This window comes from Scyliorhinus torazame, chromosome 9 (genome assembly GCF_047496885.1).
Source record: "Scyliorhinus torazame isolate Kashiwa2021f chromosome 9, sScyTor2.1, whole genome shotgun sequence".
In the NCBI taxonomy this organism is placed as follows: domain Eukaryota; kingdom Metazoa; phylum Chordata; class Chondrichthyes; order Carcharhiniformes; family Scyliorhinidae; genus Scyliorhinus; species Scyliorhinus torazame.
This window is the reverse complement of record NC_092715.1, coordinates 159,252,368-159,279,431: the sequence shown is the minus strand read 5'-3', so window position 1 is coordinate 159,279,431 and position 27,064 is coordinate 159,252,368. Positions and strand designations below refer to the sequence as shown.

Genomic DNA, 27,064 nt, shown 5'->3' with positions numbered 1-27,064 from the left:
GCTTCTGGTGATGCTGGTGGATGGGTCTCTCTGCTTTGAGAGCCAAGTCCAAGAGACTGAATCTCTGGTGGGGGTTCCTTCTTACACTTGGAGGGGCTTCGCGCGCTTTTAGGCGGGCCTTAAACTTGGTCCCAATTAATTGGAAGTTTCTTGATCATTGTCATCGATCTAAACTAATAAAGGGGTGGGTGCCCTGATGGCTGGGCGTGTCCTAGGTGGCCGTTGGCCTTGCTTTGTTTGTGTCTTTCGGTTGGGGTACTGGCGCCAGGATGTCTGCGACAGTATCGGCTACCTGAGTATTAGTCCTTTGTTCCTTGGAGATGGGCCATCAATATGTTAATTGACCTGAGTTTCGATTCCGTCTGCTGACTGCTTCCCAAATATACATTCAGGCTCTGTGCCTGCTTGTTGCTTAGTATTGTCCACATTTCCCGATAGTCTCTGTGAGTGTCCATTTTGTGTTCTGAAAGTGGCCATCCCAGATGGCTACACACTCCACACCATATCCTACCTCCTCTCTCTCGCTCAGCAGCCACGGTGCAATGTTCACAACTTTTGAGAGCACAAGTGAACCACGCCGTCGGGAACTCGGCCCATCGGAGATGGTGAATCTGGGAGGCCCCGGAAAATAGTGCGTCAGGCCCGCTAATGATATGCCCACTGTACTTTCACCCCAAGCGGCGAGCGACGCATTTACTCCATTTTTGGGGTGTCGGAGCATTCCGATTTGCCGTCATACTGGCGCCGACCGCGATTTCGGGTCGGAAGCTATTCTGTGTCCATTCGCATTTCCCGATTTTGGCATCGGCAAAAGGAGAATCCCGCCCAATTTTTATGGTTCTCCCAGTATTGAGCTTAGCTACATTGGTAAATTACTTACCTGCTTTTAGTCCATACTGATGCTGATGGTTTTAGTGTATTTCCCATCTGACCAACAGAGGGAAAATAATAAAACTTTACAATTATTAAAACTTGCATACCTTCAGGATAAGCCACTGTATAAATCCAAGATAGTATAATATGGAAATTACTGTGCTGAAGAAAATCACTATTGGTAAAACCTAGTGATAAAATAAAGGAAATCAAAATTAGCTGTGTTACACTTCAGCTGTGTTGTACATTGTGTAAATTAATAACCAATTGCCTAATTCAAGAAATAAGGTTAGACAGACATGGCAGGGGTGGTGGTGTGCCGTGACTGAGGCAATTCACCCTGCTTCATGTGGGAATTCTACTGCAACCACACATCACAGTAACTGTCTGCAGATTGCACAACTGTGGCTTATAGCTCAGCTGCAGCCTAAGTTGCAGACGTTGCGGGGCATTAGGGAGGGGAAGAGTAACCTGTACACTTTGTTCCAGGAGACAATCGCATGCCTTTTGAGTTGGCCAATGGTCAGGGATAGGAGGATCTGACTGTAAGTCAGGGAGGCATGGGGAAGCAGCATGTAGTAATGGAGGAGCCTCAATCTTTGACATTGTCCAATAGGTCAGTGGGCAACACGATGGCAAAGGGCGGCATGGTAACACTGTGGTTAGCACTGCTGCCTCACAGTGCCAGAGACCTGGGTTCAATTCCGGCCAGGTGACTGTGTAGAGTTTGCACATTCTCCAGGTGGGTCTCCTCCGGTTTCCTCCTACATTCCAAAAATATATAGGTTAGGTGGCTTGGCCATGCTAGATTTCCCCTTAGTGTCCAAAAGGTTAGGTGGGGTTACAGGAATAGGGCAGGGCCGTGGTCCTAGGTAACCCTCTTTTGGAGGGTTGATAAAATTCGATAGGCTGAATGACCTCCTTCTGCACTGTAGTGATTCTAGGTGTTTGCTACCTGTGTGGATGAGAAGGACTGCAGATGAGTGGACTGACCATGGTGTACCTGGTTCACTGATGTCTTTTAGGGAAGGGAATCTGCCATCCTTACCTGGTCTGGCCTATATGTGACTCCAGATCCACAGCAATGTGGCTGACTCTTAATTGCCCTCTGAAATGATCCAGCAAGCCACTCAGTTGAAGGGAGATTAGGAATTGGCAATTAATGCTGGCTCAGCCAGCGACACTCACCTTCCATGAATGAACAAAAAGAAATTGTAGGGCAAATGGCACAATGGCCTTTACTGTAAGATTGGAGCACTGGAATAAAGACTTGTTACAATTGGTAAGACAACACCTGGAAATCTGTCTGCTGGTTGGGGCCCCATATTTAAGGAAGGATACACTTGCATTGGAGGCGATACAGCAAGGGTTCAGTAATGTGATTCCTGGATGAGGGGGTTGTCCCATGATGAAAGACTGAGTAAACCAAATTCTCTGAAACTTAGAAGAATGAGAGACAATTTCATTGAAACAGATCATTCTAAGGGGGCTTAATATGGGAGACACTGATTGTTTCTGCTGGTCGGGGAGTCTAAAACACAGTGTCAGGATAAAGCACACTTATCCAACCGTTTCACTCAGGGGCTATATTTACATATTTTTCTCATTCAAGGGGCAAATAAGCAAATCTCGGAAAGATTAGGGGCGGGATTCTCCTTTCCCCGACGTCGATTTTGTAATCGGGCAGAGAATCCCTTTTGACACCGATGTGGGCATATCATCACCGGTGCCGGCTCCTGGTTGACGCAGGTTTCATATGCTCCCCTCCCCCACCCCCCCCCTGAAATGCCGTCATCGCGGCACGGACCGCATTCCATTAGGATGGCCTCAGAGCGTCACCTGAAGGCCCTCCCCCGATGCTCCGCCCCCAATGGGCCGGGAACGCTGCGGACTGTGTCCAGCGCCACCAAAGTCGGGCGGGAGCCGTGCTGCTGCCCGGGGGGGCTTCCTTGAGGGCTGGGTGGACTGGTGGGGGGTGGCCAGGGGGGCACTACCTGGCAGGTCGGGTCCACGCAAGGCCAGCGCCATGTTTTATGGCGCGACCGCTGCAGGTCTTGCAAATGCATGGAAGCTGCTTGAGTTGAGAGTTTATTTGCTTGTCGCTCTTTTTGGTGACTTGCAAATGCATGGAGGCTGTTGTAGCTGAGAATTTGTTTGCTGCTTGCTGCTGCCTTTTCTGCTTGCCTGCTGCCTCTTCCCCTTGGGCTTACTTGCTGCTTTCTGGATGGAGGGAAGGTCTCTTTTATCTGGGATGCGGCAAGGGGAGGATTTTGACAAGCCTTCTACCGGGCTGAGGATGCAGGAGGGCTTGCTCGAGCAGTCAGTGCATGTTTTTAAAGGCCTGTTTTATGTGTTGACTGTGTATTCTGTTCTGGACATGTGGATCACCTGTTAATGCCCCTGTGTTCCTGTGGCCCGGTCCTTGGACAGGATGATGATGGAAGATCAGATGCCGATACTGCAGGAGAGGACCAGCAGCCTGGCTTGACTACGCAACACGGAGGTTGTCCTGAGACACTTACATGAGCTAATGGTGAATTCTTATGTTCAGTGGCCATCTGATGCTCCTGTTATGAGAGCCGTGCAGGTCACTGGTGTTCCTTGGTTTCCTTTTGCACTGTGTTTGGGCTATGTTTGTTGGAGGGGTGGGGGAGGAGGATTTGTGTGACGGATACCATGTAACTGCGGATTAGCTTTTCGCCAGTTGCAGCCCCTATTGCCTCTGTAGCCTGGGTCGCTGGAATATGCTGCCAGTGCTGGAGGGGGGTGGTGGTGGTTTTCACTCTCTCCCCCTCGTCCGCTATGCTCCAGGTCAGTGAGACCATCCAGTGGTCGGCTTACAAAGCGGCTTTCCACTGATGTAGATCAGTCGGCGTGACCTTTTCCAGTGGTCTGTGCTGCTCGCTCTCACGCACACTCTAACTGGCATGCACATGCAGTCATTCATGCTGATACTCTTTATGCATGCACACTCTTGCCGATATACATGCACTGACGTTCACACACATGCTTACCTGTACACGCATTAGACGTCTGCTGCGTGCGCTGACTCAGCAGCTGGCAGATTATATTTGTTTTGTTTTTTGTCTCGATTTTGTCTTTGGTATGCAGCTGGTGTCTTCGTTGTCTGCCTGTTTTGTATTTTCCTTTGATGGTTGCTCTGTATTTGGTTTTGTTTATAATGTGCTGGACCTGTTCTGGATTGTACTGTCCCCTCTTGGAAGGGTGGAATGGTTTTCTCTCTCTCCTCTATGTTGGAGCAGCATTTTCCAGTGGGATGGGCTGGTGAGCCCTACTGCTGATATAGGTCAGGGGGGTGGGGTGGCGGGTGAGTGTGTGCTAGGTGCCAAGTGATCGGTATCCTCATTGTACTTTGATACTGTCAATACACTGAAATGTTTGCAGGTTGTGTTTGTTGCTTTCTGCTGTTTGTGGCTGCAGATGCCTGGAGGCTGCTGCTGTTTCCTTCTTTTCCTGTAGCTGGAAAGAAGGACAATTTGTTCGAAGATACTTGGAAAACCAGGCTCAGCGGGTGATGCACGATCAATTTGACTGGAGACGAAGTTGAATCCAAACTGAGGCTTTATTAGTATCAGATGTGTGGCCTCCCACAGCAGCTGGTGAAATGGCTGCGAGCTGGAGGCCATGCATATTTATACCCCGCCTCCTGGGCGGAGCTAGCATGCAAGGGGCCACAGGTGAACCTGTAGTGCAGGTTCTACCGTACAACCTCTAATATCAGAACACAGTGGTTTACCACGTTCACCCCCTGTTAAAATTGAGTCCGGCGGGGATGGTGGATAACTATATACAATTAGAAATTTTAATATTTACAGAGCAGCAAAAAAAATGTCTCTTGGCATCCGGCGGGCCGGTCAGAGGTTCAGCCGGTCCGGTGCCTTGATGGTTCTTAGAGATCGGCGAAGTGGTGACAGCGATGTGGGCGCTGTCGTGGTCGAAGTTTACTCCGGGAGCGTGCTGAAATCCTCTTCATCGACAGGCGTGGGCAGGGGGAGGACGGACGGTCCTGGGAGGGGGGGGGGTGATGGGAGCGGCGGGGGATGGGAGGGTGGCACCGGGGGTGGTGTGGGGGTGGAACCTGCTGGTGCCAGGTCCCTGAGGGAGACGGTATCCTGGCGGCCATTGGGGAACGCCACGTAGGCGTACTGTGGGTTTGCGTGGAGTAGGTGCATCCTCTCCACCAACGGTTCCACCTTGTGGAGCCGCACATGTTTACGGAGAAGCACGGTTCCCAGAGCTGTAAGCCAAGTTGGGAGCGATACCCCGGATGTGGACATCCTGGGGAAGGCAAAAAGACGTTCATGAGGTGTACTGTTAGTGGCAGTGCAGAGTGATGAGCGAATGGAATGTAGTGCATCAGGGAGGACCTTTTGCCAGCGGGAGGCCGGGAGATTCCTGGACCGCAGGGCCAGCTGGATGACCCTCCAAACCGTCCCATTCTCCCTTTCTGCCTGTCCGTTTCCCCGGGGGTTGTAGCTCATCGTTCTGCTGGAGGCGATACCTCTGCTGAGCAGGAACTGACGTAGCTCATCACTCATGAATGAGGATCCCATGTCACTGTGGATGTAGGAAGGGAAGCCGAACAGAGTGAAGATGGAATTAAGGGCTTTAATGACGGTGGCAGACGTCATGTCGGGGCATGGGATGGCGAAGGGAAACCGGGAGTATTCATCGATCAGACTGAGGAAATATGTGTGTCGATTGGAGGAGGGGAGGGGGCCTTTGAAATCCACGCTGAGGTGTTCAAAAGGGCGGGAAGCCTTCACCAGGCGCACGCGGTCCGGCCGGTAAAAGTCCGGCTTGCACTCCGCACAGACCTGGCAGTCCCTGGTGATTGTCCTTACTTCCTCGACAGATTAGGGCAAATTTCATGCCTTAATGAAATGGTACAACCGAGTGATCCCTGGGTGGCAAAGGCTGTCGTGCAGGGTCTGGAGTCGGTCTACCGGAGAGCTGGCACATGTACCTCGGGATAGTGCGTCAGGGGGCTCGTTGAGTTTGCCAGGGCGATACCTAATCTCGTAATTATAGGTGGAGAGCTCGATCCTCCACCGCAAGATTTTATCATTTTTGATCTTGCACCGCTGTGTGTTGTTGAACATGAAGGCTACCGACCGTTGGTCAGTCAGGAGAGTAAATCTCCTGCTGGCCAGGTAATGCCTCCAATGTCGCACAGCCTCAACAATAGCCTGGGCCTCTTTTTCGACGGACGAGTGCCGAATTTCGGTGGTATGGAGGGTGCGGGAAAAGAATGCCACGGGCCTGCCTGCCTGATTGAGGGTGCCGGAAAGTGCGACGTCCGATGCGTCGCTTTCTACTTGGAATAGAAGTGTTTCGTCTACAGCGTGCATCCCAGCTTTGGCAATATCAGCTCTGATCCGGGCGAAGGCCTGTTGGGCCTCGGCCGTCAGGGGGAAGTGAGTGGACTGTATGAGTGGGCGGGCCTTGTCCGCATAGTTTGGGACCCACTGCGCCTCATATGAAAAGAACCCCAAGCAACATTTGAGGGCCTTGGGCCAGTGGGGGAGGGGGAGCTCCATGAGGGGGCGCATGCGGTCAGAATCGGGCCCCAGAACTCCGTTCTGGACCACGTAGCCGAGGATGGCTAAGTGGTTTGTGCGGAACACACACTTCTTGTTATACGTGAGGTTGAGGAGAGTGGCGGTGCGGAGAAATTTAGCAAGGTTGGCGTCGTGGTCCTGTGGGTCATGGCAGCAGATGGTCACATTGTCTATGTATGGAAACGTGGCCCGCCAACTGTACTGGTCGACCATTCGGTCCATCTCCCTTTGAAAGACCAAAACCCCGTTGTTGACGCCCAAGGGGACCCTAAGGAAGTGATATTGCCGGCCGTCTGCCTCGAAGGCAGTGTATGGCCGGTCCGATTTACGGTGGTAGGCGGATTTAAGGTCCACAGTTGAGAAGACCTGGTACTGTGCAATCTGGTTAACGATGTCAGATATGCGTGGGAGGGGGTACGCGTCGAGCTGCGTGTACCTGTTGATGGTCTGGCTGTAGTCCATGACCATTCGGTTTTTCTCCCCAGATTTAACCACTACCACTTGAGCTCTCCAGGGGCTGTTGCTGGCCTCGATGAAGCCTTCCCGAAGCAACGCTGGACCGCGGACCTGATGAAGGCCTTATCCTGGGTGCTGTACCATCTGCTCCTGGTGGCGACGGGTTTGCAATCTGGAGTTAGATTGGCAAAGGGGGAAGGAGGATCGACCTTTAGGGTCGCGAGGCCGCACACAGTGAGGGGTGGTAAGGGTCCACCGAATTTAAGGGTCAGGCTCTGGAAGTTGCACTGGAAGTCCAGGCCGAGGATAAGTGCAGCGCAGAGGTTAGGGAGGACGTAGAGGCAAAAGCCATAGAACTCTACGCCTTGGACTGTGAGCATGACCGTGCAGTACCCCCGGATCACTACGCGATGGGATCCGGAGGCCAGGGAGATTTTTTGATCGGTAGGGTGTACCATAAGGGAGCAGCGCCTTACCGTATTTGGGTGTACAAAGCTCTCGGTGCTCCCGGAGTCCAGTAGGCAGGAGGTCACATGGCCGTTGACTTTCACGCTGGTGAATGCGTTGGTCAGGTTATGTGGTCGAGACTGGTCGATTGCTATGGAGGCGAGCAGTGGTTGATCGTTGGGTAGTGAGGCGGCCGTTGAGTTGAGGTGCTGGAATGCCGTTGGTGTCCATGTGCTGCGGGGTGGACAGGATGGCGGCGTCCGGAGATCCTGGGGGTTACAAAATGGCGGCACCCACGGAACGCACGTTGCGGGGGTGGAGCAAGATGGCGGCACCCATGAAACACACGTGTTGCGCGGAGGCAAAGATGGCGGCGCCCATTGATCGCTCATGGCCTGGGAGGAGAGGAGGGTGGTGGCGCCCATTGTCCGTAACTGGGGGGGGGGTGACCGTGGCCGCTGAGCGGGCCTGGCACACCGCAACGAAGTGGCCCTTCTTCCCGCAGGCCTTACAAAGGGCAGCGCGGGCCGGGCAGCGTTGGCGGGGGTGTTTTTGCTGGCCGCAAAAGTAGCATCGGGGCCCCCCGGCTGGCGCGTAGAGCAGGCGTATTGGGTGGGTAGCGCCCCCGCTGGGGCGGCTGTGTGTGGGGCGCATGAAGCGGAGGAGGAGTGGGCCGGGCAGTTGGGGGTGCAGGGCAGCCGTCATGGAGAGCACTAGTGTTTTAGTCTCTGTGAGGTCGCGCGTGGCTCCTTCTAGGAGCCGCTGCCTGAGAATATCAGACCCAATCCCAGTCACAAAAGCGTCCCGCATAAGGAGATCTGAGTGCTCCTTAGCTGTAACGTCCTGGCAGTCACAGTCCCGAACTAGTGAGATCAGGGCCCTCCAGAAGTCTTCGATTGACTCACCAGGTAGTTGAGTATGAGTTGCGAGTGTGTGCCTGGCGAAGAGCGTGTTCGTCTTCTGTTCATAATTTTCTTTGAGTCGAGTCATGGCATCAGCGTAATTGGGCGCCTCCTGGATAAGCGGGAAGACCTTCGAGCTGAGTCTGGAGTACAATATCTGGATCGTCTGAGCCTCTGGAACAGGGCTCGGTGCCGCATTGATGTACGCTTCAAAACAAGCTAGCCAGTGCTGGAAGTCCTTTCTGGCATCGCTTGAGTGTGGATCCAGCTGTGGGCGATCTGGTTTAATCCGGAGGTCCAACTTCTGAATCTGATACTAATAAATTGAGGCACGATCAATTTGACTGGAGACGAAGTTGAATCCAAACTGAGGCTTTATTAGTATCAGATGTGTGGCCTCCCACAGCAGCTGGCGAAATGGCTGCGAGCTGGAGGCCACGCATATTTATAACCCAGCTCCTGGGCGGAGCTAACATGCAGGGGCCACAGGTGAACCTGTAGTGCAGGTTCTACCGTACAACCTCTAATATCAGAACACAGTGGTTTACCACAGCGGGGCGTATGAGTCCGAAAGGCAATCAAGTTTGAAGCAGCAAGATGGTGTACGACCTGGTGTGCGACATTGATCCAAATGAACAACCTGATGAAGACATGAAGAAATGCTTTTGCAGATTACTCGGGTTGAATCGGGAAACATGATTGGGCGGAGAATCAGTTCCAATGCCGAAATTATGGCACCGGTTGCACGCCAAATCGCAATTCTCCATCGCCTTTACAGAAGTGCAATGCATTCCAGAATGCATGTACAGTAAACGCCATTGGTATATCATTAGCTGGCCTGTCCCAGTATTCTCTGGAGCCTCTGCAATTCTATGCCTCCACTGGGGGGAATTGCCGATGGCAAGTTGAATTTGTGCTTTTAAAAATTGCTAAACTGGTGCCGTGGCTGATGAAGGAGAGAGGAGGTAGGACAGGCAAAGACGTGACCATCATCTACCGGTCCTGACCCCCCCAACCCCCACAGTGCTGGGGCGGTGCCCAGGCACGGACCGCAATTGCCACGGCCAACAAGGCAGCCACCTTGCTGCGCACGCCACTGACCAGCCACCTTGGCCCCTGGTTCTGCAGAATGACACCGGTTGTATTGGTGCCCCCACCCCACCATCCCCGCATGCCAGCCTCTGCCACACCACCCCCAGAACCTGCTGCCACCCACTGGTGGGACATCATGCAGCCCACCCATGGCAACGCTCACTGTAGCCCCTATGCGAGGCAGGGGCCATGGACTGTACCGCTGGCAAAGGCAGTGCCAGCCGACGGTACCCCTGGCAGCAGGGACGAACTTCAGGGCCAGAGGCCCGCAGTTCCAGCCACCGACCGGGCCCGGGGTGCGGAGAGGAAGGGGGGAGAGGGGTATGGTCCGCAGTGTCAACCGGGGCCACCAAGTAGCCCATTGGACCTGGTTGGGAACAGGAGTATGCACCATGCCAACATGTCGGCCTTTCACCCCTGCAGATATTGGAATACAACCAGTATGGTGGCCTTCCTCCTTGTCACCGTAGCCCTAGGGATGCCCTGTAGCTGTACGAGCTGGAGTTGCTCGAGGAGGAGGAAGCTGCAGCAGTGGAGCGTGCCCCAGAGGTACAGGTGGCAACCGCTGATGCTGGAGAGCCGGCCGTCCAACAGGCCGAGGAGGAGCTGCAAAGGAGGCGCCGCATGAGACCTCGCATGTACCGGGCATGCCGTCAAAGACTCCGGCTGAGCAAGGGTACCGTGCGACACATCTGCCAGATTACGCGGCACCTACCATCATACATGAAAGGAGGACACCCGCACCCGGTGACCGTCAAGGTGGTGATCGCCCTGAACGTCTACGCTATGGGCTCATTCCAGGCGCCGAGTGGGGACCTGTCCAGGATCTCACAGAGCTCAGTGCACAGGTGCATCCGCGCCATCATGGAGGCACTACATGCCCAGTCGGCATAATACATCCATTTTAACGTGGACTGAGTTCACCAGGATGCTGGGGCAGTGGGGTTCACTGCTATCGACGGGATGCCCGGGTCCAGGGGGTGATCGATGGGATGCATGTCACCCTACAAGCACCTGCAGATGACAGGCAGCTCTACACAAACGAAAAGGGATACTACTCGACGAACGTGCAGCTGATATGTGACCATCAGGTTTGCATTATGCACGTTTGCGCCCGATACCCGGGCTGTGTGCACGATGCTCTGATCGCCTCCAGGTTCCCTGACTAGGTGGGGAACTGGCTAGGGGCATGGACTCATCATCCCACCCCCACGTCCTCCACCCGCCTGCAACCCCTTCCGTGATTCCTACCTGCCGCACTATGGGAGTGCGGGCCCAGGGTTGGCAGTAACAGCGGTATGGTCCATGGGATGGAGAATGATGACAACCCGCTCTGTGATGAGAGCTGGCTCTCTGCATCATTCGACAATCTCTGTCTCCGGCCCACCGTAGCACTTCCCACCATCTACCTGGGTAGATCCTTGCATGCGAGCTGGCCATTCCATCACATGGTCCCATCGAATCGATCGGGTGGCAGAAGTGGAGACGATGAGGGGGTGGAGACTGAGGAGGGGATGGGGGGGGGGGGGGACACATCGGAGCAGTGAGCGCTGGCTAAACTGTGATCCCTGAGCCTAGCCCACCCCCAACGACCCCCCCCCCCCCCATTCTCTCCCCCGCGCTCCCTCTGCGGCCAGCCCACCCATCACACCCTTCTGACAGAGCACCGAGGCAGGTTGTCACATTGTGAACAGGTGCTTAATGTGAACAAATATGTACAGAGTCCTGCCCTAGCCCCTATCACTGAACTGTGCCCTGCACCCCTGCCAACTTAACTGGTGTCTAACTTTCTGGCTTTACAGGCCCTAACGCTACGTCAAGGTGGATCCCCAGACAGTACATCAGGAGTGGAGGTGGCCTGCTGTGATTCCACCCTGTGACCTATTTCCCTGTTCGCGCCCATCTTCTGGGGCGACCAGGCCTGGATGGGCCTGGTTGCTGCTTGGGTGTCCCAGGTGGTGTGGTGCTGCCCTGCTCTGCTTGCTGCCCACCAGATGCACCAGTATAAGCAGGGCGGGTAGTAGGAGGTGCTGCAGTGATCTGGAACCTCCTCTGCGGGAGTCATCGGCACGGGCCCCATCACCTCCTCCTCCCTCGGGGTGCCCGATGGCCACCGGGCTATTCCACGGGACAGGGGTGTGAGCGGAGCTATCCCCTGAGGCTCCCTCACCATTTGGTTCTGCCAGTCTTGGAGGCCCTCTGCTGTCTCAGTTAGGGTCTGCATGCAATTGGCCATGGACTAAAGGGAATGGAACACCTCTGACTGGGACTACACCAAATGACGCTGCGACTATGCCCCCAGCTTCTGAGTCTGTGCCACATCAGCCAGTGACTGCACCATCTCCCTCTGGGAATGGGCCACCTCCCTCTGCATCTGTGCCACATCGGCCAATGATGCCACATAGGCCAGTGCTTGGGCAATGCCGCTGACGCTCTCAGTCATGGCCCGCTGTGACTGGGCCACACACAGGAGCGCCACTGCAATGTCCAGGTGGTTCTGGCACATGGCTGCTTGTGAGAGGGCAGTCCTGTCCTAGGCATCGACCATTGCCTGCACAGAATGCCCTAGGCCTTGGACATGCTGATCCATTGCCGAAACCCTTGCCCCTAAAGCCTCCACTGCGGACACCACCTTTGCAGTGTTGGTCTGGGTGGCATGCATGGTTGGCACCACCTCCTGCTCCTCTACGAGGTTGGACTCCAACTGTGCCTGCAGGTGCTGGATGCACGCTTAAGTCCCCTCATGTAGTCCCTGGCTCTGCGACTGCATCTTCACAATCGATGGATCTGTCCGCTCCAGAAGTCCAAAACCCGTCTGAATGGTAGCTAGTCCCCGGGGTCGGTCCGCCCTCTGACCGTCTGGCCCCTAGGGAGTTCCTACCTCCAGCTGATATAATGGAGCATCTGTGTGGTGTGAGCACCAGAGAGTGTCCCAGGAGCTTCTTCACTGAAGTGCCTGACCGAGGTCCATGTCTCTGGGATGTTGGAGAGTGTTCGGGGAATTGGTGTCAAAATCGGACACAAGCTCTGATTGGCTTGGGCATATGGGTCCCCTCCGTGTCGGCGTCATCCTTGTCGCTGCGCGACACACACACCGGGGGGGGGGCAATTCTGGTTGTGGCTGGGGGGCACCAGTAGGGCCCGCCTCATCACCAGCAGCTCCTGCAAGACACAAGGCAAGCTGCATGATTAGACCGCGGGCTGGTGGGTGGGGTGAGAGTGGTGAGGGTGGTGTGGGGGTGAGGGTGGTTTTGGGGGGGGATTGGTTTGATAAATTTGCCACTGGGAGCCGCAACTCAGCGGGGTATCACTTCCTTGTCCGAGGCCGATCTCTACCCCAGTGACTTCACTTTCCTCAGGCCCGCCGACCACATCCAGAGCCCACTGTTCTGCCAGTGAGGGGCCGGTGGTCCCCCTCCAGTCTTAACCCCCTCCCTGCGGCTATGGGCGACTTCTCCTGCGGGGGGTGGGGGGGAAACAGAAAATGCACAGTGTTAGACAGTCTGAGGCTTGCAGCCCAGGGAGTGGATAGCTAGTGGCTTCCGTGGCCAGGGCTGCCTACTCACCCTGGCCACACTGAGGAGGTCATGCAGTATTTTGCGGCACTGCAGGCCGGTCCAGATGGTGTTGCTCATGACGCTTACTGCCTCTGCCACCTTGGCCCAGGCACGGCGACGGCTGGCAGCCTCCTTCCCAGGCCGGGGAACAAGGGTGGTCCGCCGTTCTCCACGGTGTTCAGGAGGGTCTCAAGCTCGGCGTCCGTGAATCTCAGGGCGGCTCTCCTTGTCATCTTCTTTGCTGGGATAGTTTGCATGGGGAGTGAAGTGTGTATATGTGGCTGCAGCCTGTCAGCTTCAGCACAAGTGGATAGCACTCTGGCTTCACAGCGCCAGGGTCCCAGGTTCGATTCCCTGCTGGGTCACTATCTGTGCGGAGTCTGCACGTTATCCCCGTGTCTGTGTGGGTTTCCTCCGGGTGTTCTGGTTTCCTCCCACAGTCCAAAGACGTGCAGGTTAGGTGGATTGGCCATGATAAATTGCCCTTTGTGACCAAAAAGGTTCGGAGGGGTTATTGGGATAGGGTGGAAGTGAGGGCTTAAGTGGGTCGGTGCAGGCTCGATGGGCCGAATGGCCCCCTTGTGCACTGTATGTTCTATGTTCTATCATGTATCCTGCGAATTCGGTACCGTTTCTCATTGGAATCGATTGTGTTCCACGTGATGTCGGTGCTGGACCCTTAACAATTCACTGAATCGGTCCAGGTGCGGCACCAGTTTTGCTGTCGTGGAAGTCCATGAATCCTGCCCCGATATCAATATTTAGTGCTGGATTCTCCGATTCTGGGGCTATGTCTCCACGCCAGCGTGGGAATGGTGGCGTTTTAGGCCAGAAAAGCTGGTGCAAAAGGGCCACCGATTCCCCATTTTCCTGGGGGCTAGCAGAACGGCAGCACAGAGCACCCGGCTCTAGCTGCCAAAACACCCTGGAGAATTGCCGGGTCCGTGGCCAAGCATGCGCATGGCGGTGGCCTGCAGCAGCCGTGACTTGCTACATGGCAGCGGCCACTCGTGGACCCGGCCTGCAAAATATTCCCCGAACTCGGCAGGTCGGGGGCGGAGCATCGGGGGACGGGCCTCAGGACATCCTAGAGTACGCCGCTTTGGAAGGGGCAGAGCATCGTGAAAGCGGCGCCGCCCTCGATTTGGTCGTAAACCTGGATTCTCCGGCCGGTCGCCGAACAAGATTTTGGCATCGGCGACTGCAGAATCCAGCCGTTAATCTCAAGAATGGAGAATCCTGCCCCTGATGTTTTTGTCGCTGTTGTGGTGAGTGCTGCACCTAACTAGTATGTCGCGTGGGTCAAACATGCTGGAAGTCAAGGATGTTCAACTGCACCTTGAGCGCCAGTGTAACATGCGGATGCCAGGATTTGATTCTGATGAGATTGGGCCGTGTGGGAGGGCTGCGGCTCATGGACGGAGAATGACACTGATACGTGGAACAACCTACAGGTAACACATTGATGGACAGATCATTTCCATGACAAAGTTCTGGATATAATAAACATTCTCAGGCTTATCCTCTGTTTTTGTTGAGGAATCTGCGAGGGTTTTTTTTTGTGAAAATGAACTGATATAGCTTTGTATTGATGCCAATATGGAACGGTGATGTTTCCTTGTTGACTAATGGTTAGTGTGATATGTGAAATGTTAAGTAGTTGATTTTCAAATCTTTATTAATGTGACCGTTTTGCCAATAAAATTTTACTCAAGTGGCTTCTCATGGGTACACGTGCCATGTCTCAGGTGATGATTATTGCATCATATTTCAATCAAACTTTGAAGCCTGAACAGTTTGCCTGAACTCGAGAAGCGAGTCAGGATCATTGAGGCAGCAGTCAACAATCAAACATGCAAGAGCTGGGCTTCAGCACTTGGGATATCCTCTGGACGATAGGCGAAGTGTGTGGATCAGGGAGGGCAGCTGAGCATGGTCTCCCTGATGTTCCCGCACAGTTCTGGTTTCTAGCGGCTCTTGCTGTGGTCAGGGATGAGTGTGTAGAACGAGGTTTTCCAGCACAACTAGCTCGCTGGATGGCATCATGAGGAGGGGCAGACACATAATGGTGGGGAGGAGGTTTGGGGAATTTGAGGATCCTGGGGTGGAAGCCCTGACTGATTGTCAGCCTCGGTTCTTCCCCAATTCCTTACAGATATAACAATATGGCTGGTACTATCAGTCTCGCAGAGGCAGCCCTCGCGGTACTGGTGGCAGCCGTGGCGAGCAGACACCGGAGAAGGCATCCCCCGGGGTCGACGTATGCTGGAGGCAGCACCCCATGTGCAGGGGGCCCTCACACACCCTGAATACCCGGCCACCCATTAGGACGAGGAAGAACCTGGAGGAGGATGACGGGCAGCATGTGCCACAGGAGGCTCCGACTCAACATAGAGACAGTAGGGCACCTGGGCCATGACCTCGCGGACTTCGCACCCCGTGGAGGAGGAGTACACCTGCTCCCGGTGGCTGTGAAGGTCACCGCTGCCCTGAACTTCTATGCAACTAGTTAATTTCAGAGTTTGGACAGGGACTTGTGCAGCGTTTCCCAAGCTGCAGTCCACAAGCGCATCTGTGAAGTCATGGATGCCCTGCATGCCTAGGCATCCGAATTTAGCAACTTTGAGCAGGACCATGCCGACTAAGATGCCCGGGCTGCAGGATTCTCTGCGATCGCCGGAATGCCCCAAGTCCAGGGGGTATTGATGGCACTCATGTCGCCTTGCGAGCACTGGGCATCGGGGAGTGCCCTTCATTTTAAAAAATATATATATTTTATTCAAATTTTTCGGCCAAACAAAACAATACAAAGGTTTTCCTTTTTACAACAATAAAACAATATAAATAACAGTGGTCGTTTTAACAAATAAATAAATAGTATATAAACTAAATGGCAACTGCCATAACAAAAATAATAACTCTCCAAAAATAAAATCAAACAATCCATTATACATAACCTAGTACAAATATCTATACAAAAACACCCCTGAGGACCCACCCGAGCCCTCCCCCCACCCCCCCCCCCCCCCCCCCTGGGTTGCTGCTGCTACCTTCCCATTTCCTTTATCGTTCTGCGAGGTAGTCAATGAACGGTTGCCACCTCCTGGTGAACCCTTGAGCCGAACCCCTTAGTGCGAACTTTATCCGTTCTAGTTTTATAAACCCTGCCATGTCATTTATCCAGGTCTCCACGCCCGGGGGTTTGGCTTCCTTCCACATAAGCAATATCCTTCGCCGGGCTACTAGGGACGCAAAGGCCAAGACATCAGCCTCTTTCGCCTCCTGCACTCCCAGCTCTTCTGCAACCCCGAATATAGCCAACCCCCAGCCTGGCTCGACCCGGACCCCCACCACCTTCGAAAGCACCTTTGCCACCCCCACCCAGAACCCCTGCAGTGCCGGACATGACCAAAACATGTGGGTGTGGTTTGCTGGGCTTCTCGAGCATCACCCACACCTATCCTCTACCCCGAAAAATTTACTGAGCCTTGCTCCGGTCATATGTGCCCTGTGTAAAACCTTGAATTGTATCAGGCTTAGCCTGGCGCACGAGGACGATGAGTTTACCCTACGTAGGGCATCAGCCCACAGCCCCTCCTCAATCTCTTCCCCCAGCTCTTCTTCCCATTTCCCGTTCAGCTCATCCACCATGATCTCCCCCTCGTCCCTCATTTCCCTGTATATATCCGACACCCTACCATCCCCCACCCATGTCCCTGAGATCACTCTATCTTGAATCTCCTGCGTCGGGAGCTGCGGGAATTCCCTCACCTGCTGCCTCGCAAAAGCCCTCACTTGCATGTATCGAAATTCATTCCCTTGGGGCAACCCATATTTTTCCGTCAGCGCTCCCAGACTCGCAAACATCCCGTCTACGAACAGATCTCTCAGTTGCACAACCCCAGCTCTCTGCCATGCTCCAAATCCCCCATCCATTCTCCCCGGGACGAACCTATGGTTATTTCTTATCGGGGACCGCACCGAGGCTCCCGTCCTTCCCCTATGTCGTCTCCACTGCCCCCAAATTTTTAGTGTTGCCACCACCACTGGACTTGTGGTGTATTTCTTCGGGGAGAACGGCAATGGCGACGTCACCATTGCTTGTAGGCTGGTTCCTTTGCAGGACGCCATCTCCAATCTCTTCCACGCCGCTCCCTCCCCTTCTCCCATCCACTTACACACCATTGAGATATTGGCGGCCCAGTAGTATTCACTTAGGCTCGGTAGTGCCAGCCCCCCCCCCTATCCCTGCTACGCTGCAAGAACCCCCTCCTCACTCTCGGGGTCTTCCCGGCCCACACAAAACTCATGACACTTTTCTCAATTTTCTTGAAAAAACCTTCGTGACCATCACCGGAAGGCACTGAAACACAAAAAGGAATCTCGGGAGGACTACCATTTTGACCGCCTGCACCCTACCCACCAGTGACAGGGGCACCATGTCCCATCTCTTAAAATCCTCCTCCATCTGTTCCACCAATCTTGTTAAATTAAGCCTATGTAAGGTTCCCCAACTCCTGGCTATCTGAATCCCTAAGTACCAGAAATCTCTTGTTACCTTCCTCAGCGGTAAGTCATCTATTCCCCTGATCTGCTCCCCCGGATGCACCACAAACAACTCACTCTTCCCCATATTCAATTTGTACCCCGAAAATTCCCCAAACTCCCTGAGTGTCTGCATTATCTCAGGCATCCCCTCCACTGGGTCTGCAACATACAGCAATAAATCATTTGCATACAAAGATACCCGGTGTTCTTCTCCTCCCCTGAGTACTCCCCTCCACTTCCTGGAGCCCCTCAGTGCTATGGCCAGGGGCTCAATCGCCAATGCAAACAGTAACGGAGACAGGGGACACCCCTGCCTCGTCCCTCTATGAAGACGGAAGTAGTCAGACCTCTGTCTGTTCGTGACCACGCTCGCCACCGGGGCCCTATACAGCAGCTGTATCCATCCAATAAACCCTTCTCCAAAACCAAATCTCCTCAGCACCTCCCACAGATAATCCCACTCCACTCTGTCGAATGCTTTCTCGGCGTCCATCGCCACCACTATCTCCGCCTCCCCCTCTGGTGGGGGCATCATCATTACCCCTCGCAACCTCCGTATGTTCGTGTTCAGCTGTCTCCCCTTAACGAACCCAGTTTGATCCTCGTGGACCACCCCCGGGACACAGTCCTCTATCCTCATCGCCATCACCTTGGCCAGGAGCTTGGCATCTACATTTAAAAGGGAAATGGGCCTGTAGGACCCACACTGCAGCGGGTCTTTTTCCTTCTTCAAAAGGAGTGATATCGTTGCCTCCGACATAGTCGGGGGCAGCTGCCCACCTTCTCTGGCCTCATTAAAGGTTCTCGTCAAAAGCGGGGCCAGTAGGTCCATATATTTCCTATAAAATTCCACCGGGAATCCGTCCGGTCCCGGGGCCTTCCCCGCCTGCATGCTCCCAATCCCTTTTACCACCTCCTCCATCTCAATCTGTGCTCCCAGTCCCGCCCTCTCCTGCTCCTCCACCTTAGGGAATTCCAGCTGATCCAAGAAACACATCATTCCCTCCTTCCCTTCCGGGGGCTGAGCCTTATATAACCTCTCATAAAATGCCTTGAACACCCCGTTCACTCTCTCCGCTCCCCGTTCCATCTCTCCCTCCTCATCTCTCACCCCAACTATCTCCCTCGCTGCTCCCCTCTTCCTCAATTGGTGGGCCAGTAGCCGACTCGCCTTCTCTCCATACTCATACTGTACACCCTGTGCCCTCCTCCACTGTGCCTCTGCCTTACCCGTGGTCAGCAGGTCAAATTCCACATGTAGCCTTTGTCTTTCCTTGTACAGTCCCTCCTCTGGTGCCTCCGCATATTGCCTGTCCACCCTCAAAAGTTCTTTCAACAATCGCTCCCTTTCTTTACCCTCTTGCTTCTCTTTATGTGCCCTTATGGATATCAGTTCCCCTCTAACCACCGCCTTCAACGCCTCCCAGACCACTCCCACCTGAACCTCTCCATTGTCATTAAGCTCCAAGTACCTTTCGATGCACCCCCTCACCCTTAAACATACCCCCTCATCCGCCAATAAGCCCATATCCATTCTCCAGAGTGGGTGCTGTTCTTTTTCCTCTCCTACCTCCAGGTCTACCCAATGTGGAGCGTGGTCCGAAATGGCTGTGGCCGTATATTCCGTCCCTGTCACCTTCGGAATTAGTGCCCTTCCCAAGACAAAAAAGTCTATCCGTGAGTATACTTTGTGAACATGGGAGAAAAATGAGAACTCCTTATTCCTAGGCCTGCTAAATCTCCAGGGGTCTACCCCTCCCATCTGCTCCATGAAGTCCTTGAGCACCCTGGCCGCTGCCGGCCTCCTCCCGGTCCTGGACCTCGACCGGTCCAGCCCTGGATCAAGCACCGTATTGAAGTCTCCCCCCATTACCAACTTTCCCGCCTCCAGGTCCGGGATACGTCCCAACATACGCCTCATAAAATTTGCATCATCCCAGTTCGGGGCGTTCACCAGAACCACCACCTCCCCTTGCAATCTGCCACTCACCATCACATATCTACCCCCACTATCCGCCACTATGGTCTTTGCCTCAAACAGTACCCGTTTCCCCACTAAGATAGCCACCCCCCTGTTCTTCGCATCTAAACCCGAATGAAACACCTGCCCCACCCATCCTTTACGTAGTCTGACCTGGTCTATCAGTTTCAGATGCGTCTCCTGCAACATAACCACATCTGCCTTTAATTTCTTTAGGTGTGCGAGTATCCGTGCCCTTTTAATCGGCCCGTTCAGCCCTCTCATGTTCCACGTGATCAGCCGGGTTGGGGGGCTCTTTACCCCCCCTCCCCCCTTGTCGACTAGCCATCCCCTTTTTTAACCCAGCTCCTCACCCGGTTCCCACGTGCCCGTATATCCCCCCGACGGCGCCCTCCCGCCTCGACCACCCCATCCCATAACAGCTCCCTCTTCTCCTTAGCAGCAGCAACCCAGTTAACCCCCCCTCCCCCCCCCCGCTCGATCCCCCTCTAGCGTAGTTGCACCCCCCATGTTGCTCCCAGAAGTCAGCGAACTCTGGCTGACCTCGGCTTCCCCCCTTGTCCTCGGCCCCCACTGTGCGAGGCCCCCTCCTTCCTGCGTCCCTGTTCCCGCCATAATTACCATAGCGCGGGAACAAAGCCCGCGTTTCCCACTCGGCCCCGCCCCTAATGGCCGGCGCCCACAGTTCCTCATACTCCCCCCCCCCCCCAACATGGGGAAGAGAGAAAAGTTACAGGATCACAAAATTAACAAATTGAAAAATCATCCCCCCCCCCCTTTTCTCGCCCCACATAATCACCCCACCACTTTGTCCCAAAAGCTCTTTCTCCCACCAGACTATTCCAGCTTCTCGTCCACAATGAATGTCCACGCCTCTTCTGCCGCCTTAAATTAGTGCTGCTTCCCTTGGTGTGTGACCCACAATCTCACCGGTTGCAACATTCCAAACTGGATCTTCTTTTTGTGAAGCACCGCCTTAGCCCGATTAAAGCTTGCCCTCCTTCTCGCCACCTCCGCACTCCAATCCTGGTATACGCGGATCACCGCGTTCTCCCACCTACAGCTCTGAATTTTCTTCGCCCATCTGAGGACCGTCTCTCTGTCATTGTAGCGGAGAAACCTCACCACTATAGCTCGAGGTATTTCTCCAGCCTTCGGTCTTCGCGCCAGAATTCGATAAGCTCCCTCCACCTCCAAAGGGCCCGTAGGGGCCTCCGATCCCATTAGCGAGTGAAGCATCGTGCTCACATATGTCCCCACGTCCGCCCCTTCTGCGCCTTCGGGAAGACCCAGGACTCTTAAATTCTTCCTCCTCGAATTATTCTCCAGTACTTTCAACCTTTCCACACACCTTTTGTGCTGTGCCTCGTGCGTCTCTGTCTTCACCACCAGGCCCTGTATTTCATCTTCATTTTCAGCAGCCTTTGCCTTCACGACCCGAAGCTCCAGCTCTTGGGTCCTCTGCTCCTCCTTTAGCCTTTCAATCGCCTGTAATATCGGGGCCAACAGCTCCTTCTTCAACTCCTTCTTCAGCTCTTACACACAGCGCCGCAGGAACTCTTGTTGGTCCGGGCCCCATAACAAATGGCCACCTTCCGACGCCATCTTGCTTTGAGCTTCCCTTCCTTGCCGCTGCTCCAGAGGATCCTCCGCAATCCGGCCACTATCCTCTCCCTTATCCATGCGTGTCCGGGGGGATTCCCTTCTGGTTTACCGCACAGTGTTTTTGGCCGTTTAAATTGCCGTTGGGGCTCCTATTAAGAGCCCAAAAGTCCGTTCCAACGGGAGCTGCCGAAACGTGCGACTTAGCTGGTCATCGCCGCACCCAGAAGTCCGGGGAGTGCCCTTCATTAACAGGAAGGGGTTCCACTTCCTGAATGTTCAGCTTGTGTGCGACCACCACCTCTGGATCATGCATCACAGTTACATCCAGGGATCCCCAGCATCTTCGAGGACTACCCCAGAATGACAGGTTGACTCTTGGGGGATAAGGGGGTATCGGCTGAGGTCACGGGCTGATGACGCCAGTGCGAAGGCCTGAGACCGAGGCAGAGTCCCGATATAATGAGGCCCATGTTGCCACCTGTGCTGATACCTGGACCGCTCTGGTGGTACACTGCAGTACGCCCCCAGAAGGTCTCCCACTTTCTGGTGGTCTGCTGTGCCTCCACAACCTGGATCAGCAGCTGGGTGACATGCTGAAGGAGGAAAAGGAGGATATGGCCTCATCTGAGTAGGTGGAGCCGGACAGGACGGGCTGGAAGATGAGCCTGGGGAAGAGACGCTGGAGGTGCTGGAGGATGGAGGATTGGCGGCGGTGGCGAGGGTCCGGCATGCCTGGAGGACCTGGAAGGTCCTCATCCTCGCCCGATTCTCATAGGAACAAGGCAAACTCCTCCTCCCTACTCCCCCACAATCCCTCCTTCCCCCAATCCCGCCTTCCCCCCAATTCCTTCCTTGCCCCCCCATTTCCCTCCTTCCCCCCCATTTCCCAACCCCCCCCCCCCCCCCCCCCCCGAACGCCTCAAACGTCTGTGTAACATCACCCCAGGGTAATCGGCCTGTATTGGCAATGACAGCAGGTCAATATACATGGCAAGAAAGGGCTGATAACTTGCTGTGAGGTGAGCTCTGGTGCTCCTCACCTTTGCATAAGTCTGACTCCTGTCTTTCTGCTGACAATGCGCTCACACCCCCATTCTATGAACTGAGTCTGCATCGTTGGCATTTGATCTTGGACCATTGGGCACAGGAGGTGGGCAGACTGGAGGGAAACAGGGGGCTGAAGTTGCAGGTAGGCCCGCTGTGAAGATTAAAGTGACAGAGGCTTCACATAAATCAGGTGAAACATGTTTTAAATTTGAACATTTGATATTACCATTCCCCTAGCCACCATTGCTGCCCGAGAACTTATGTTAAGAGCGGGGGAGAGATCCGTCATGTGGTAGAATGCTAGGCGCCGGGGGCGAGAGCTGCTAGGCAGCTGGATAGCTAGTTAACGGGAGCAAAGTGGGGGGAGAGCTGAGGAGAGATGGAGCAGGGGGGAGGGAGGGGTGGGAAACGGGGGGGGGGGGGGGGGGGGGGGGGGGGGGGGGAGAACGACTGCTGACGAGTAAGGGACTTGCGGGGGATTGGAGATGGAGAGCAGAGGGTGGTAGCTGCTGAGAGGCGGACCAAGGGAGCTGCGGGGCATGGGCTAAGGGCTGGGACGAGGAAAGATCATGGCTGATCGACACGGGGGAGGGGGGGGGGGCAGCGAGAGCACCCCCCCCCACCCCCCCCCCCCCCCCACCCCCCCCCCCGCCGACCAGACTGGTAACGTGGAATGTTTGTAGACTGAATGGGCCGGACAAAAGGGCCGTATGTTCGCACACCTGAGACTGTTAAAAGCGGATGTGGCCATGCTGCAGGAGACATACTTGAAGCTGGGAGACCAAATCAGATTGAAGAAGGGATGGGTCGGACAGGTGTTTCATTCGGACTGGACTTTAAAGCAAGGGGGGTGGCCATCCTGATTAACAAGAGGGTGCATTTGAGGTGGGAGGATAGAGGCAGACCCGGAGGGGTAGATTTATTATGGTCAGTGGGAAGCTGGAGGGAATGGCAGTGGTGCTGGTAAATATATACGCCCTAAAATGGGATGATGTCGCGTTTGCTAGGGAGGTGCTGGGAAAGATCCCTGACCTGGATTCGCACCGGCTGGTTATGGGGGGTGATTTCAACACGGTCCTGGATCCGAGGCTGGACTGGTCGAATTCTAGGTCAGGGACAGTATCAGCAATGGGGAAGGAATTGCAGGGGCATGGAGCGCATGGGAAGGGTGGATCCGTGGAGATTTGGGGAGTGCCAAGGAGCAAGGAATATTCATTTTACTCCCATGTGCACAAGGTATACTCCAGGATAGATGTCTTTGTACTGGATAAAACACTGTTAGTGGGGGTGGAGGACACTGAGCACTCAGCAATTGTGATGCCAGACAATGTGCCACATTGGGTAGACCTACGGGCAAGCACGGGAAAGTCTCAGCGCCCATAGTGGAGATTAGATGCCGGGCTGCTAGCGGACGATAAGATTTATGAACGAGTGCGGGAGGCCATCCAGGGGTACATAAAAAATAATGATATGGGAGAGACTGCGGCAAGAGTGATTTGGGAGGCATTGAAGAAGGGAATTTATTTTGATTCGAGCCCATACGGAGAAACTGAGCGGGCGGAGCTGGACAGATTAGTAGGAGAAATCTTACAGGTGGACAGGAGGTATGCGGAGTCTCCGAAGGAGGAGCTCCTGTGGGAGCGTCAGAGACTCCAAATGGAATTTGGGCTCCTTTCCACAGGTAAGGCGGAGGGATAGCTGAGGAGGGCAAAGGGGCAATATATGAATATGGTTAGAAAGCTAGCAGGATGCTGGCACATCAGCTCAGGAAGCAGGAGGCGGCGAGAGAAATAGGGAAAATAAAGGATATGAGAGGGAAGGTAGTGATAGACTCGGGGGCGGTTAATGATGTGTTCCATGAATTTTAAGTCGGTTATATGAGTCGAAAGCCCCAGCCGGGGAGGAGGGTGTCATAATATCCACTCATGTATATAATGAGATGCAGACAGGCAGTGATTGACACATAGGATGACAAGTAAGCATACAACACAGCACAGCCAATCACCAGACAGGACATTACAACTATAAAGGCAGAGGGCACTAGGCTTCCTGCTCTCTCGGGGACCCAGCTACTGAGACAGTCAGAGTCCACGAGCTAGCAAGCACAAACATCATGCGGTAGCTAGTAAGTCTGGTCAGGCTACTGCAAGGTCACTATAGAAGATCAGTATAGTGTCGACCCACAGCTGAATATGTACAGCAGTTCATCTAGTTGAATAAAACAGTGTTGGATCTTCTCCTGTGTTAGACGGCTGTTTCTAACTTCCTTGCATCGTGTGAAGTCCACATCGAACCAACCTGCCTAACACATCAGAGGGTATGAATCAATTTCTAGAGAGGCTAGAGTTCCCGAAGGTAGATGAGGAGCTGGTGGAAGATGTGGGGGGCCCAATTTGGCTCGGGGAGGTGATAGATGGGTTGGGAGCGATGCTATTGAGAAAGGCCCCGGGACCTGACGGATTCCCAGTGGTATTTTATTAAAAGTTCAGTGGGTTACCGGGGCCGCTCCTGGTTAATGCTTTTAATGAGTCTCGGGAGCTGGGAGTACTCCCCCCAACGCTATTACAGGCATCAATTTCTCTCATCCTGAAGCGAGATTAGGATGCGGAGAACTGTGGATCATACAGGCCAATTTCCCTGCTGAACGTTGACGCTAAATTGCTGGCAAAGGTCTTGGCCACTCGAATAGAGGATTGCGTCCCGGAGGTAATTGGGGAAGATCAGACGGGATTTGTGAAGGGCTGGCACCTGACGTCCAATATTAGACGGCTTCTTAATGTTCGCGATATTGAGGTGGTAGTAGCCATGGACGCGGAGAAGGCGTTCAACCGGGTGGAGTGGAAGGACCTATGGGACATTTTAGGCAGGTTTGGGTTCGGACAGGGATTTGTGGATTGGGTCTGGCTGTTACATCAGGCTCCGGTGGCAAAAGTAAGAACCCTGGCCATAGAGTCCTTGGCAATGGCCCTTCAATCAACAAATGCCTGGCGGGGGATAGTGAGGGGGGGCGTGGAGCACACAGTCTTTCTATATGTGGACGATTTGTTGCTCTATGTCTCAGACCCGGTGGGGTGGATAGCCAAAATCATGGAGATACTCGGAGAATTATTGGCGATTTTCAGGTTACAAGTTAAATATGGGAAAGAGCAAGATGTTCGTGATCCAGGCACGGGGGCAGGAAAGGAGACTGAGGGAGTTGTCGTTCAGAGTGGTTGAGAGAAGTTTTAGATATCTGGGAATTCAAGTGGCTAAGGATTGGGGGCAGTATCATAAGTTAAATCTGGCCAAAGCGGTGGATCAAATGAAAAGGAATTTTCGCAGATGGGACATGCTCCCGCTGACGCTGACGGGGAGGGTCCAGACGGTAAAGATGACGGTCCTTCCAAGACTGCTCTTCTTTTTTCAATGTCTTCTGATTTTTATCCCAAAGGCTTTTTTCAGGAAAATGAACGCGGCGATATCGGGTTTTGTGTGGGCAGGTAAAACTCCGAGAGTAGAGAAGGCACTCCTGGAACGGGGTTGCGGAGAGGGGCGCTGGGCTTTATTAACTATTACTGGGCGGCCAACATATCGATGGTCAGGAAGTGGGTAGTGGGGGAGGGGTCGGTGAGGAAGCGAGTGGAAGCGGCATCCGGGTACGAGTTTGGAGGCTTTATTGACAGTGCCCCTGCCGTTTTCGCCGGCTCTGTACTCTACGAGCACTGCGGTGGTGGCAGCCCTTAGGGTGTGGGGGCAATGGAGGCAACACATGAGATTGGAGGGGGCGTCAGTGTGCTCATCGATTTGTAACAATCACCGGTTTGCCCCGGGGGGGCTGGATGGCGGCTATAAGGGATGACGGCGGGCAGGGATTGAGAGATTTGGGGACCGATTCATTCAGGGAGGTTTCCCAACCTTGGAGGCATTAGAGGGGGAATTTGAGTTGCCAGGCGGGAACGGGTTTCGGTACCTCCAGGTACGGGATTTTGTCCGGAGGCAGGTGCCTGGCTTCCCTCGCCTTCCCCTGAGGGGGTTACAAGATAAGGTGATGTCAAAAACAGAAGTTGGAGAGTGGTCGGTCTCGGAGATATACAAGGAGTTGATGGAGTGATAAGGGAGGTGAAGAGGAAGTGGGAAGAGGAGCTGGGTGAGGAGATAGAATTCGAGCTGTGGGAAAAAGCCCTGAAGAGAGTCGATTCATCCTCGTCGTGTGCCAGACTTAGTTTGATCCAGTTCAAGGTGGTCCACAGTGCCCACATGACGGTAGCCCGGATGAGCAGGTTCTTTGAGGAGGTGGAAGACAGATATGGGCGGTGTGGGGATAGCCCGGCAAACCATTTACATATGTTTTGGACATGTCTGAAATTGAGGGGATTCTGGTCGGGATTTGCGGGGTTATGTCAGAGATCCTGGAAGGAAGGGTAACTCCGAGACCAGAATTGGCAATATTTGGGTATGGGAAGATCCGGGAGCCAAGGGGGGGAGGGAGGCCGATGTTCTAGCCTTCTCCTCCCTGGTGGCCCGGAGGCGGATTTTGCTGGGATGGAGGGGCACGGAGCCCCCGAAGTCAGGAGTGTGGATCAGCGATATGGCAGGATTTCTCATGCTGGAGAAAATTAAATTCGCTTTGAGTGGATCAATTCAAGGGTTCGCCCTAAGATGGCAGCCATTCATAGACTACTTCAAGGGAAATTGAACGTCAGCAGTAAGGGGGGGGGGAAGGAAAACAGGAGGCATAGCAATGTTACAACGGGGCAGAAAATATAGTTTACGGGAAGCTAGGGAATAGAGCGGGGGAAGTAGAGGGTGTTGTTATTAGGTTGTTTTTGTTTTTTCTTTACGTGTGTCGGCCCGCGTGGTTGTTTAAGAGATGTTAATGTGTTAAACTGTGAAAATTACAAATGCTTCAATAAAATATTTTCTAAAAAAAACATAATGCCACTTACAAGTGACAGAGATCATAGAGGAAAGGAGTACTGCACAGGTTTTAATGTA

At 54.0% G+C, this 27,064-nt stretch overlaps 1 protein-coding gene across 1 annotated transcript in view; it reads right to left on the bottom strand.

Moving 5' to 3' along the window:
• LOC140430128 (solute carrier family 28 member 3-like) overlaps positions 1-27,064 on the bottom strand; it is a 516,849-nt gene that overhangs the window by 214,105 nt on the left and 275,680 nt on the right. The window contains exon 9 of the mRNA XM_072517641.1: positions 981-1,061. Coding sequence (XP_072373742.1) covers positions 981-1,061 — 81 coding nt within the window. The remainder of the gene's footprint in view (positions 1-980; positions 1,062-27,064) is intronic.